Source organism: Podarcis vaucheri (genome assembly GCF_965113315.1).
Source record: "Podarcis vaucheri genome assembly, chromosome: 1".
NCBI classification, from domain to species: Eukaryota; Metazoa; Chordata; class Lepidosauria; order Squamata; family Lacertidae; genus Podarcis; species Podarcis vaucheri.
This window is the reverse complement of record NC_138759.1, coordinates 91,707,148-91,720,042: the sequence shown is the minus strand read 5'-3', so window position 1 is coordinate 91,720,042 and position 12,895 is coordinate 91,707,148. Positions and strand designations below refer to the sequence as shown.

The 12,895-nt window shown below is 42.9% G+C and overlaps 1 protein-coding gene across 3 annotated transcripts in view; it reads left to right on the top strand.

Annotated features, from left to right (window-relative positions):
- The window catches only part of CNTNAP5 (contactin associated protein family member 5), a 301,511-nt gene that overhangs the window by 69,723 nt on the left and 218,893 nt on the right, over positions 1-12,895 (top strand). For all 3 annotated transcript variants that reach the window (XR_014223512.1, XM_082238142.1, XM_082238141.1), the window contains one exon: positions 12,469-12,662. Coding sequence is in view for 2 of the 3 variants with exons in the window: in XM_082238141.1 (XP_082094267.1) it covers positions 12,469-12,662 (194 nt within the window). In the remaining variant the exon portion in view is untranslated. The remainder of the gene's footprint in view (positions 1-12,468; positions 12,663-12,895) is intronic.

Sequence of the window (12,895 nt, the reverse complement as noted above, 5' to 3'; positions counted from 1 at the left end):
CAGGTTGGCTGCAGACTATCTAGAGGCATTATGCCTGGATGAACACAGAGGAACTATTTGATGGAGCCTGGATATTGGAGTGACAACCAAAGCTCTAGGGAAATGAATTGAGTTGTGGTTCTGTGCTTATTTGATGGGGAAAGGGCCATCTTCTCTCAGCCAGTATCAGCTGAGAGTAATCCAACATTGGATTGCTCCAAGTCTGATTTCATGCTCTGCATTCACTTACCAGCTGGCAAACATGTCAAAATAGTGATCCAGAGTATGGAGTGGCCACCCACACCTGCTCACACAGTTGCCATCCATGTTTTCTCTGTGCTTAGTGAGTTTGCAAAGCCCATGTTGTGACAAACTACAGCTAATTTTCTGGAACCTTAAGCTGTTTTTATTGATGCCCTAAATTATTTGGTATTTGACTTCACTGGGCCCATTAAGTAGATGCTCCCAGTAAGAGGCACACAATTTCCAGACATCACAAAATTGTTCCAAAGCTGTTGCATATTTAGCTGGAGACAGCAGGCTGTCTTTTTCTTGTACTGGAAAGAGTCTGAGTTGATTCTGAACTGTAGCTGCAATCAGCGAATTGAAAGGTGCTGTAACAAACTGAGGCAACACTGCTATCTACAGGACTGCCTCACCCATGTATACCTCCTAGGCAACTGCACTTCTCAGATGGAACACTGCTGAAGGTACCACATGCCCCAGAGGCATGCTTAGTTTGTACTAGAAACCGGGTTTTCAGTTTTGCGGCTCCAGGCCTCTGGAATCAATTACTAACCCAAATGAAACACACACATGGCATAATTGCATTTAGGTGCCCACTGAAGATATGTTTTGCTTAACAACATTTTCCCTGAGATGTGACCCAATCATTAACAATACATACATTATTTTTGTGTGTGGGTTTTTAAATAACTTGTACATATTGTATATTCTTTCATGTTTATCTTGATATATAGATGGCTTCAGGCTGTGATTTTTAAACTTGTTGATAACAATAACTACAAAGAAGTCAAGTCGAGTAGTACTAACAGATAAAGTTTCCCATGACTGGCATTTCCCATGTAGCTTTGATCTGCGATGGTCACGTGATCAAGGTTCTCACTCTGTTCCTGCTTAGCTCAGATCAAAGTGGCTGGGAAGGCAAACTGCTCTTGGTTGTATTGTATGTTTCTATGCTATTTTATGTGGGACACGGGTGGCGCTGTGGGTTAAACCACAGAGCCTAGGACTTGCTGATCAGAAGGTTGGCGGTTTGAATCCCTGCAACGGAGTGAGCTCCCGTTGCTCGGTCCCTGCTCCTGCCAACCTAGCAGTTCGAAAGCATGCCAGTGCAAGTAGATAAATAGATACCGCTCTGGCGGGAAGGTAAACGGCATTTCTGTGTGCTGCTCTGGTTCACCAGATGCGGCTTAGTCATGCTGGCCACATGTACGCCGGCTCCCTTGGCCAATAAAGTGAGATGAGCGCCGCAACCCCAGAGTCTGTCATGACCGGACCTAATGGTCAGGGGTCCCTTTACCTTTTTATGCTATTTTATAGTGTTGGGTATGAAACACAATGACCTGCATTCATATGCATGCTTCATCATCAGTTCTTTTGGGTGTCTTCCATATTCAGAGGCTGCATGCCACCAAGTACTGGGAGTGGGCATCGCCTCTATGTGGGGTTTCAGTCCAATTAGGTCCCACACTCTTTCTATGTTTCTTATATAATATTTCTATGGTTCTTTGGATCCATAGGCTTTGCAAGAAGCAAGGCTGTTGAAAATATTACTTGTGGAACTCTGGATTTTTTTGTTTGGTGTTGTTGTTGTTGTTGTTAATGTACAGCAGTGGAGGATTGTTTAAAAAAAGTGTTAAAAGCCTCATTTAAGGTACTGTACTATAAAAATACCCACCTATGTTCCTCCGCTTTAACTAAACAAAACATGGAGCTCTTCAGAACATCACAGGCAGCATTCAAGACAGAGTCACATTGTTAGGCCTTTACAGGTCTCTGATAGGTTTATCAGACGATGCAAACAATCAATGGGGGGTGGGGGGGAAGACTGGTGGGAAGTTGCAAATATTTTATTTTAAAAATGCAAGAAAGAAAACATACCACTTGACCATCTCTGAGAGGGCATTCCACAACAGTGTCCCTAGTTATTTATAATAGTGTTGTGGAACAGCTGGGTGATCACTGGAAGACACTCTAATGAAGACTGTGGATGTTAAGGAGGGTGAAGGGCTCTGAGACCTCTGGTGCCTCCTCAGTTCTCACACCATCTGTCAGATGTTTAACCAATGGATTCATGACGGAGCTTGCATCATGGCAATAAGGTTGCCTTGCTAAAGCCAGCCAGCAGTGGATTCCTATGCCAGCAGTTGAAAGCTTGGAGGGCAGAAAACTCACACTGCCCTCCTTTCACCCTTGTCTGTAACTGTTGGGACAGACCAGTTCTATCACTGACTCACCCCCATGGTTGTAGGCAAAGTTGCACAACATAGTGCAATGATTTGGAGCAAAAATGGTCAAGTTCCAAGCGGAAGATTTCATTCTGAGTTGGTCAACTTTCTAGAGACATGTCCTGCTCAGCAGTACAAACATGAATTATAATGTCAAATTTCTGGATACCTATAGCTGGATGAATCCCAAGCTGGAATTAAGATTGCCGGAAGAAATATCAACAACCTCAGATATGCAGATGACACAACCTTGATGGCAGAAAGTGAAGAGGAATTAAAGAACCTTTTAATGAGGGTGAAAGAGGAGAGCGCAAAATATGGTCTGAAGCTCAACATCAAAAAAACGAAGATCATGGCCACTGGGCCCATCACCTCCTGGCAAATAGATGGGGAAGAAATGGAGGCAGTGAGAGATTTTACTTTCTTGGGCTCCATAATCACTGCAGATGGTGACAGCAGTCACGAAATTAAAAGACGCCTGCTCCTTGGGAGAAAGGCGATGGCAAACCTAGACAACATCTTAAAAAGCAGAGACATCACCTTGCCAACAAAGGTCCGTATAGTAAAAGCCATGGTTTTCCCAGTAGTGATGTATGGAAGTGAGAGCTGGACCATAAAGAAGGCTGATCGCCGAAGAATTGATGCTTTTGAATTATGGTGCTGGAGGAGACTCTTGAGAGTCCCATGGACTGCAAGAAGATCAAACCTCTCCATTCTGAAGGAAATCAGCCCTGAGTGCTCACTGGAAGGACAGATCGTGAAGCTGAGGCTCCAATACTTTGGCCACCTCATGAGAAGAGAGGACTCCCTGGAAAAGACCCTGATGTTGGGAAAGATGGAGGGCACAAGGAGAAGGGGACGACAGAGAATGAGATGGTTGGATGGTGTTCTTGAAGCTACTAGCATGAGTTTGATCAAACTGCGGGAGGCAGTGGAGGACAGAAGTGCCTGGCGTGCTCTGGTCCATGGGGTCACGAAGAGTCGGACACGACTAAACGACTAAACAACAACATAGCCATTTAGCAGCAGCCCAGAGAAAAACAGGGAAGTATTTAAGTAGACTGGTGGGGGGGGATATTCATAAAGATAAATCAAGTCTGACCTACTTCTGGATTAACAGAAAGTTTATTAGCCAAATTTGCACTGCCCCACACAATACAATATCAGCTTTTGAATAAATAATGAATGGTTGCATTTTAAGAAGTTTACAGACCTGAGTTGTTCAAGGAAAGAATAATTAATACTCAGGGGAGTCTGCCTAAACAAGCCTCATTATGCTTCTGCAAGGGGTTTTCTTGTGCAGGTGGGCCTTTAAGTTTTCTTTTAAAAATGGCATCCTTCCATGCTTATGAGGTGCAACAGGGGAGCTTCTGTGCAAGAAAACAAAAAGAAATAACAAAGTAAGAGAACAACTTAGAAGCCCAGCTCTATCTGCAGTTTCTCAGTAAATACCTTTGAATCGTTGTCTTAATTTGCAGGTGTCAAATCTGGCTCAGTGCTACTGTGTTTTATTTGACTTTTGAAGATTGGCATTTTTAAAAGTCTCATCATTTTTTTAAAAAAAATTAAAAAGTATTCATAGCTGTTATTCAGAATGGGGAATTGTTGCTGCGACTTTAAAATTAAAAATTATATGTAAGATGCAAACATTGAATGAAAAAGGAAATGTTTGGCTCAGATTTACTAAATATAATAGATTCAAATGGGAATAATCAGAAAATTAGGCAAGTTAACACCATTAATTTTCCAAACTTAATCATGCTTTTCTCCTCACATGCAATATTTTCATCTTCACCCTTCAGAAGACCCCGACCTTCTCCTAGCACCCTAAATAGATGATGTAATCCTGAGGCAGGTTACCCTTGGCATATTTGGCCCAAGGCCTAATTTGCTTCAACCAAATTTTCTCTGGCGGTTCTGTCCCTTCAATCTGACTCTTCCTGTCAAGCCTCATCCCTTTTGGTGGGTGAATATTAGCCACTAAAATACACTTCAGTGGAGCCTGGAGGAAGTTTGGGCAGAGGAAGGTTGGGCCATTTAAACAGCCTGGTGTGACAGCTGGGAGAGAGATGGCATATATCTCAGGAAGATGGTTGTGGAGGAATAAGGGAATCACTAAATGGACTGTGGAACTCCATGGAGCAAGGGAAGAAGCCTGGGATGCAGAAAGGAATTCACTGTAACCCTGTGAAGACCAGGGAGATCCTTGAGCCCAAATGGATGGCTGAGAGAAGAGCCTGGGAGACATGGGGTGGGAGCTTTAGGAACAGTGCATGGTGATCTTGAGGTTTCTCCTGCCTTAGCATAGCTGCCAAGTGTCTTGATTTTCTAGGGACCATCCTAGAATTATGAAAGACATCCTGGCTGCTGATTTGATCTTGGAATGTCCCTATTTCCCCTGTCGGTGCCACACTGCTGAGCTTGGAAGGAAGATGAGCCACTGCTTCTCCCCAACAATGACAACTGTGGCTGCAAGGCAGCATCTCGTTGTCTCTCCATGGCTGTGTCTGTCAGCTTCCTCTCTTGGGAAGCTGATAGCAACTGCTGGAGAGTGGGAGAGGAGGAGAAGAGGCTGTGGCTGCCAAGGCCCAGGCCTGTATGACTTGCCGACTCTGAGGGGGAAGGCAGAGGGCAGGGCCAGTCGTCCTGGGTGGGAAGAAAGGGAGAGCAAAGTGGTGTACAAGGAGTCTTGATTATTTTTACTTTTATCACGCTTTGTGCATCTGTGTCTAATCTTGCCACTTAATGAAATTGATTTATTTGTGTGTGTTTTACTTTTTTGTAAATCTACCAAAGAATAGAATAGAATAGAATAGAATAGAATAGAATAGAATAGAATAGAATAGAATAGAATAGAATAGAATATTAATGGGTTTTCTCAGGACAGTGGAAGGCATGTGTGCTGTGTCCTGTTGGTATAGTGGTGGCAGCAATTGCCCTTCTTCTGACAGGAAATGCTTGGGAGGGGGTGTACAAAAGTGGGGGGTTGAGGAGGGTCACTTGAAGGGAAGAAGTGAGAAATGTCTCTGTTTTCATCCAAGGAATGGGATAAAATAATCTCTGGCAGAATGACTGCACCCTTGGCTGAGCTCCTCTTTCCATGCCACCTGCCAGTCATGGCTCAAGGCTATGTAGAGCTGCTAGTGGATCACTTTTTCTTCTGGTTCAAGTATGGTAGCTACTGGGCTTCGACAAAAGAGATGTGGCTGCTGCCTGGCCAGACATTCCATGGATACTGGCATTTGGCCCGGTGGCAGCTGGAGCATTAGACGAGGTAGCAGCCACCCACAGACTGAAGTAGTGAGCCCTAGTGTAAGCCTTCAGCAAGTCTTGCCAAGCCAAGACTCATGGCATGAGACTTAGTGATGTTTTATTATATTTCAACCCAAGCTTGGTGAAGCTGCATGAGACTTGGAGCAATTTAGTGGCGGCAGATGCTGTTAAGTAGAGGCTGCCAGCAAGATGGCCCCTGTCTTAGTCGGCAAAAAGAATTGAGTCAACCTTGTATCCATCTCTGCTATAGTCTAATCTAATTCTTACTTGTTTGCTTGTTTGTTTGTTTGTTTGTTTTTGTTGTGGGGAGGTGTACATATTAATTTCAGAGTTGATTTCAATCTGCTCTATTATTATTTGGCATTTGGATTAGGGAAGGAGATGGAAGTAAGACTGCCAATATCATAATACTTTTCTAAAAAGATCTATGATGGGGTTACATTTGGAGCAATGTGTGCTCAGTGATCCATGTTAGAAACGGCGTCCTGTGTTGTGGTCCTATGCCAGATACCATAGGTAAAGTGGCAAGGTTGCTGGGTAAGAAACTTGCTCCAGCAAAGGCTGGGAGCAGACTTAAGCCTTTTATGCCTCTTTTATTCATACCTTCTCTAGGCTTCAGCCAGTTGAGAGGACTTTGGAGCCTTATAGGGCAAATCCTCTGACCTGAAGATAGCCTTTCTCCAATATCCTCCCCGAGACTGCTGATATGAAAATGGGAGGCATTTCTTTGGGTGCCAAGCAGAAATCCTCATGTTCACCTTGAATTTTGCTTTGGGTAGAATTTGGCAGAATTTGTACTTGAGTCAAAAGAGATGTGTTACACTGCAGTCAGCACAATGGTTTCCAGAATTATCGCTGCTGCATTTGTCAGAGGTGAGAGAATTGCAATAGAAGTTTATTACGTCTATAGAGGAAGAGTGGGTGCTAATTCAACAGAACCTTTAAATAAAGGGGAATTCATTCATGCATATTCGTGAATTAAAGCAAACATTGTTCTAGTTCCCGTTTCTCAAATGCAACTGAGACATATGCATTCCCACATGCCCCAGCTAGTCAATCACACTGAGTTCTTCTTAAATTGTCATACAACAAATTTTATTCATTTTTTGTGTGTGATCTGTACCTTTGTCTTACATAGTTTGTTCTTGTTTAAGCTGAAAAAAAGTTGAAAAAGTCTCTTTCTCTTGGCCTATCTTGTACTACATGTTGTTGCCTTGGAGAATATAAGGTCACACGTAATATCGCATATTTGGCTCACAGCTCAAATAAAAGACATTTTCCTTTCCATCACCTATCCCAGCCTGTAGTGAAAAAGAAGCACACTTGTTGAGTGGAATTTAATTCTTCTTTGTGACGATATACCGTACATGTTTCCCAGGAATGTCAGTGGATTATGGACAAATGGAAGGGTGGACGGACAAGACCCCAAATGGCCTTGTTTTTTAAACTGTTGAATTAGAAAGAAACACCATTCACTACCCTATTCTTTCAATTTTATTATGAATGCTGGGAGAGTGTGGATATTTCTGACAGCAGTGGTGGGAAATCTAAACAGATGCAATAAAACCACATGTTTGGCTGAGATGCTATTAATAACAGAGTACCGTAATATCATTGAAATATATCTGCAATGCACTTTAGCCCTATGGCTGGGTTTTTAACCTGTTCCTATTTCATCTCTGTGCTACTGCAGATGCTGTAGCAATAAACTTTCATTTTCCTGGCCCTCAACAACTAGCATATGCTCCCTGGAGTATAGATGTCACAAGAGGATGGTAGAACAGATGGCAGGAAAGAAATCACCACATTCTAAACATGCCAAAATATGCACATACATTATTATTATTATTTCAAATGAAGAAGAAGAAAGAAAATATGAGAATGAAATAGTGAGGAGAGGTGAAGAGGAGGCTTTATTACAGATACAAACCTGTCTTCAGCTTTCTTTGCATTAATTGTGCAAAATACATGTATTGTGTTCAGCAAAATGAGAAATATCTACTTTGGCACCTTATACAACACCTCACATCCAGGCTGCTTCTGCAGAGCTGAGATTTTCTTGTAGGAGATCTGGATGGATCAAAAATGCATCTTATGACAAACCTGCTCTCCCGCCTCCATACCCAATTAATTCTGTCAAACAAAAGCTTTGTGAATTTGTGTTTGTGCCAGCTTATTGTCAGCACCTGCCCAAGGTAGCTTAGAAGAAGTAAAAGCTTTGAAATAATTGACAATGCACTCCTGCTTAGAAGTAAAACCCACTAAGTGCAATATGACTTACTAGAAAGTGTATTTGGGATTGCAGCCTGAGACAATGAAACAATCCTGCTCAAAAATAGCAAACAATACTGCTTCAGTAGTCTTCCATTACATATGGATAGTATATGATGAAATTTTAGAATATTATGTTCTCAATGTGTGGTCATATTCCCCCTCCCCCTTAGAATGTAGATGAGAGTAAGTAGTCTGATTTCAAAAGAGAGTAAGGAAATCACCATGTGACTGACATCTGTCAAGTCCAAGTGGGAGTGTCAAGGATGCACTGACAAAAATGTCTGCACTGAGGTGCCAGTAGCTAAAGTTGCACCCTCACTTGCCATGGCTAAAACAAGCTCATAGTCTTTGCTTGGTATTTGGTCAGGGGAAATTGATGTCGTTCTGCCAAACCTGTAATATTTGCTTTAAAGATGAGGCCTTGTGCTGTGTGTGGCTAGCAGCAGCTAGCCGGGAGCGGAAGGATGGAGAGTTTAGAGCATGGGTAGGCAAACTAAGGCTCATGGGCCGGATTTGGCCCAATCGCCTTCTCAATCCGGCCCATGGGCGGTCTGGGAATCAGCATATTTTTACATGAGTAGAATATGTCCATTTATTTAAAGTGCATCTCTCGGTTATTTGTGGGGCCTGACTGGTGTTTTCACATTAGGAGAATGTGTGCTTTTATTTAAAATGCATCTCTGGGTTATTTGTGGGGCATAGGAATTGGTTCATTTTCTTTTTTCAGAATATAGTCTGGCCCCCAAAAGGTCTGAGGGATGGTGGACTGGCCCCCTGCTGAAAAAGGTTGCTGACCTCTGGCTTAGAGTGTTGCTGTGTTTTAGCAGAGAAGCAGCTCCAATCATATACTCACTGGGCAACCCCCATCTCCCTCTCTTCCTTCACCCTGTGCACTTACATTGGATTTGCTCAGATTAGCAATAGCCCTTGAATTACAGGAGCCTCATTTTCTGGCCTGTGACCAGGGCTGGATCTAGACACATAAAGAAGCATTTCAGTTTAAAGCATTGTAAATTTAAATAGGGAAAACAGGTAGAGAAAAACAGGACTCCACATCACCATCAGGTGGCAAATGTTATATCGTACATTCAACACATATACTGTGGTACCTCGGGTTACAAACGCTTCAGGTTACAGACTCCGCTAACCCAGAAATAGTACCTCGGGTTAAGAACTTTGCTTCAGGATGAGAACAGAAATCATGCTCCGGCGGCGCAGCAGCAGCAGGAGGCCCCATTAGCTAAAGTGGTGCTTCAGGTTAAGAACAGTTTCAGGTCAAGAACGGAATTCCGGAACGAATTAATTACTTAACCCGAGGTACCACTGTAAATCACTTTTTCTTTACCATGCTAGGTAAGGAGGGACAGATGACATTTCTTCTCTTCCTTCTTTTCTATAGCCAACTCTGGCTCTATATCAGCCTAGTAAGCCTCACTCAAAAGGAAGGAAGAATTGGCTTTGGGGAGAGCTGAAAAGGCTGGGAAATTGAGTGATATTCTTTGCCTTGAATTTTAATCTGAGCTGGAGAAGATGCCAGGATCCTTGTATTGCCTACCTCTCCTCTGAGAGGTGCCAGCTCCATAAGCATCTCTGTGCAGAGTCAGTGTATTCCCCTGGGAGAGTACTAGCAGTAAACCTCATCCCAGGCTAGAGTGAACAATGAGTGATATTTCAAAATAGAGGACAACTGCAATGCAGCAAGTCTGGGAATGAATGCTGGGCAAAAGGTTACACATTATTAATATGCAAATTGAACATGTTAAAATAGCATTATTAATTAGAGCTATTCCAACAGGTCCTTTAACTCTGTAACACATAGAGTGCATACATATCAGATTGGTAAATGATTGCAGAGACAGAAGTAAGAGGGAGGGGGAGAGATGAGAGGGAGGGGGGCTAAAATGTGTGAAGAAAAAGGAAGGAGAAGAAGAGGAGGAAGAGGAGGAGGAGGAGGAGGGGGGAGGAGGAAGAGGAATAAAGTGGTAGAATGAGTGCAGATGAGTAGCATAGCTCTCTTCCTGGATCTTCTGTCAAAGGCCTTGTGTGTCTTCTGTCAAAGGCCTTGTGTGTCCATCCCCCTCTGTGTCTGGAAAATGTGTTTCTTTGTAGGATTCTGTGTGCAATGATAGAGCAGTTCTGGGACTCAATCTTACCTGTAAATAATGCCATCTGCTCTGTAAACCCTGCTGCCAGGTGTGGTTTTTTTGGGGGGGGCAGGGATGGAAAAGTTATAGCTAGTGCTGATCTTGTCTCACAGTCTTCATCTTGTCTGGACAAAGATGTGGGATAATCAGGATCAATCCTCTTGTGTCCTATCCCTGCACATCTCCTGCATCCTAATTTAATCAGGGCAACAATCCATCACCCATTAATTCACAATGTCAAGACCCTGGCAATCTCATGTACCCTTCCATCCACCAAACATGAAGCACCTACCTTTTCAAAGAGAAATGTTAGCACCTCCGTCCTTTTATTTCCGTGGCAAATCATTTTTGCACAGAATATTCATTTTCTATGACTACTTAGAATCATAGAATTGTAGCATTGGAAGGGACCATTCAGGAATCTTTTGTCTGACATGCAGCTGAAGCCCACGACCCTGAGCTTAAAAGTCTCGTGCTGTACCTGCTGAGCTATCAGATACTTATATTTCATGAGTAAAAGGTAAAGGTACCCCTGCCCGTAAGGGCCAGTCTTGACAGACTCTAGGGTTGTGCGCCCATCTCACTTAAGAGACCGGGAGCCAGTGCTGTCCGGAGACACTTCCGGGTCACGTGGCCAGCGTGACGAAGCTGCTCTGGCAAGCCAGCACCAGCACAGCACACGGAAATGCCGTTTACCTTCCCGCTAGAAAGCGGTACCTATTTATCTACTTGCACTTTAGGGGTGCTTTCGAACTGCTAGGTGGGCAGGAGTTGGGACCGAAAGACGGGAGCTCACCCCGCCACGGGGATTCGAACCACCGACCATGCGATCGGCAAGCCCTAGGCGCTGAGGTTTTACCCACAGCGCCACCTGTGAGTACCTGACTCCAAATTTTCTTTTCTTTTCTTTCTTTGGAACCTTTCTCATGGACATCATATTTGTACTACTCCTGTTGCTCTCTAGCTTCCTTGCTATATATTTGGTTTCATTTCTTTGCCGCCATTTTGCCTACTAGCCCCTGCTGTGGTTTGGGAACATCAGAGCATCCCTCCTCTGCCTCCTCCCCCTTCCCCATTCTTTTCATCCTTTCTCTATCTCTCCACACATACTCACACTCTCTCTGTCTGACAGAATGCCTTGGCTCACTATGACACTATATGGCTCTCTTGCTCTCTCCTTCACCCTCCTCCTATCTGAGGCAGCCCTCAGCTGAAACTAGCAAATTTCTAGGCCAGCTCTTGCCTTCCTCCCCAGCAGAAATGGGAAAGTAATACCTAGAACCAAAATAAAATTCCCCTCAAGCACCCATTGTTTCTGAAGGGCTGTTCCTTGAACACTGAAGCAGATTTGAAACATGTATATAGATGTGGTCCTCAGATAGCATGGAACCACAAGACATTCTGCAGATGCTTAGACAAGCTTTTATGGTTATGAGTTCACTTGCTCTAAAGCTGAGACCTGCCCTTTAAGATTAGTTCTAGAACTTGATGTGTCTTGATTACAATTAAGCATTGCCTTGTGTGACTTTATTTATAACAGCATTCTGTTACTGTGGATTCAATACAATTTTTTGCTTCAGTGAATATTGCTGCTCCCATTAAGAACCATGGTCTTATTATCCGAGTTCCCTATGCCCTGGCATTATTATCTCTTCCCACCAGTTAGAGCTGTGCGATTGTTGGTAGTTTCAGCCACTTACACAGAGCTGAGCCTTTGGGGAATCTAAAGTCAACATGACAGGCAAAATATGGCATTCTAAAGACTCATGGGATAATATGTTTTTCATAACACATCCTGAATATTTTCTTCCAGTCCCAGTGAGATGTCAGGACCTCATTCGGGTATAATGCGATTATCGTTTATCAAAATGTGTTAATATAAAATTTATTTTGGGGAATTGGCAGAAATGACTGGCAGAATCCGAGACCAGGGAGAAGAGTTGGTGAAAGAAGACTGGAAGAAATTTAAAGACTATTTACAGAAATATTGTAAAATTAATGAATGTTAGAAGGATGTTGGAAAGAAACTAAGGGGTTTCCAGCTGTAATGCTTTAGGAGATACGAAAAAAAAAGGTTTACAAATGGGTAAAAGCTTAATGGTAAGGATTTGCTGGGAGGTATGAGGAGGTCTGGGGAAATAAGCGTAAGGAAGTTATGTTATGGAAAACTATTTGTTTTTTAACTGTTTTTATGTTGTATTTTGTTTCTTTTTATTTTTCATTTTCATTGTTATATTTTAAAAACTTTAATAAATATCTTTTGGGGGAAAAATATATAAAATTTATTTTGGGAGTTACTCAGGAGAACTCTGATTCTTCTCTTCTAGGAGCTGGTGGCTGGTCCCCATTGGATTCTAGCAGGGAACAATGGCTCCAGATTGATTTAGGGGACAGAGTGGAAATTACAGGTGTTGCTACTCAAGGAAGGTACGGAAGCTCAGACTGGACAACAAGCTACATTCTAATGTTCAGTGACACAGGTCGCAATTGGAAGCAGTACAGAGAAGAAGACATCATCTGGGTAGGTCTGAAGGTTTTGTATTAATGCTATGGTATAATTAGCAACCTGCAGAAAACAGATGTAGCATTCTAAACCAAAATGCATGTTTTCCATCTCCAAAGTTGTTGAGGATGTACTGTTGTATGGAAACAATTGCATCTTTTTGAGTTTCAGTAGGGATACAGTTGGGAGTCTGTGTGGAATTACTGAAATCTTTAAAAAGGCTGGTGCTAGTTTTATGGCTATGAAGAAAG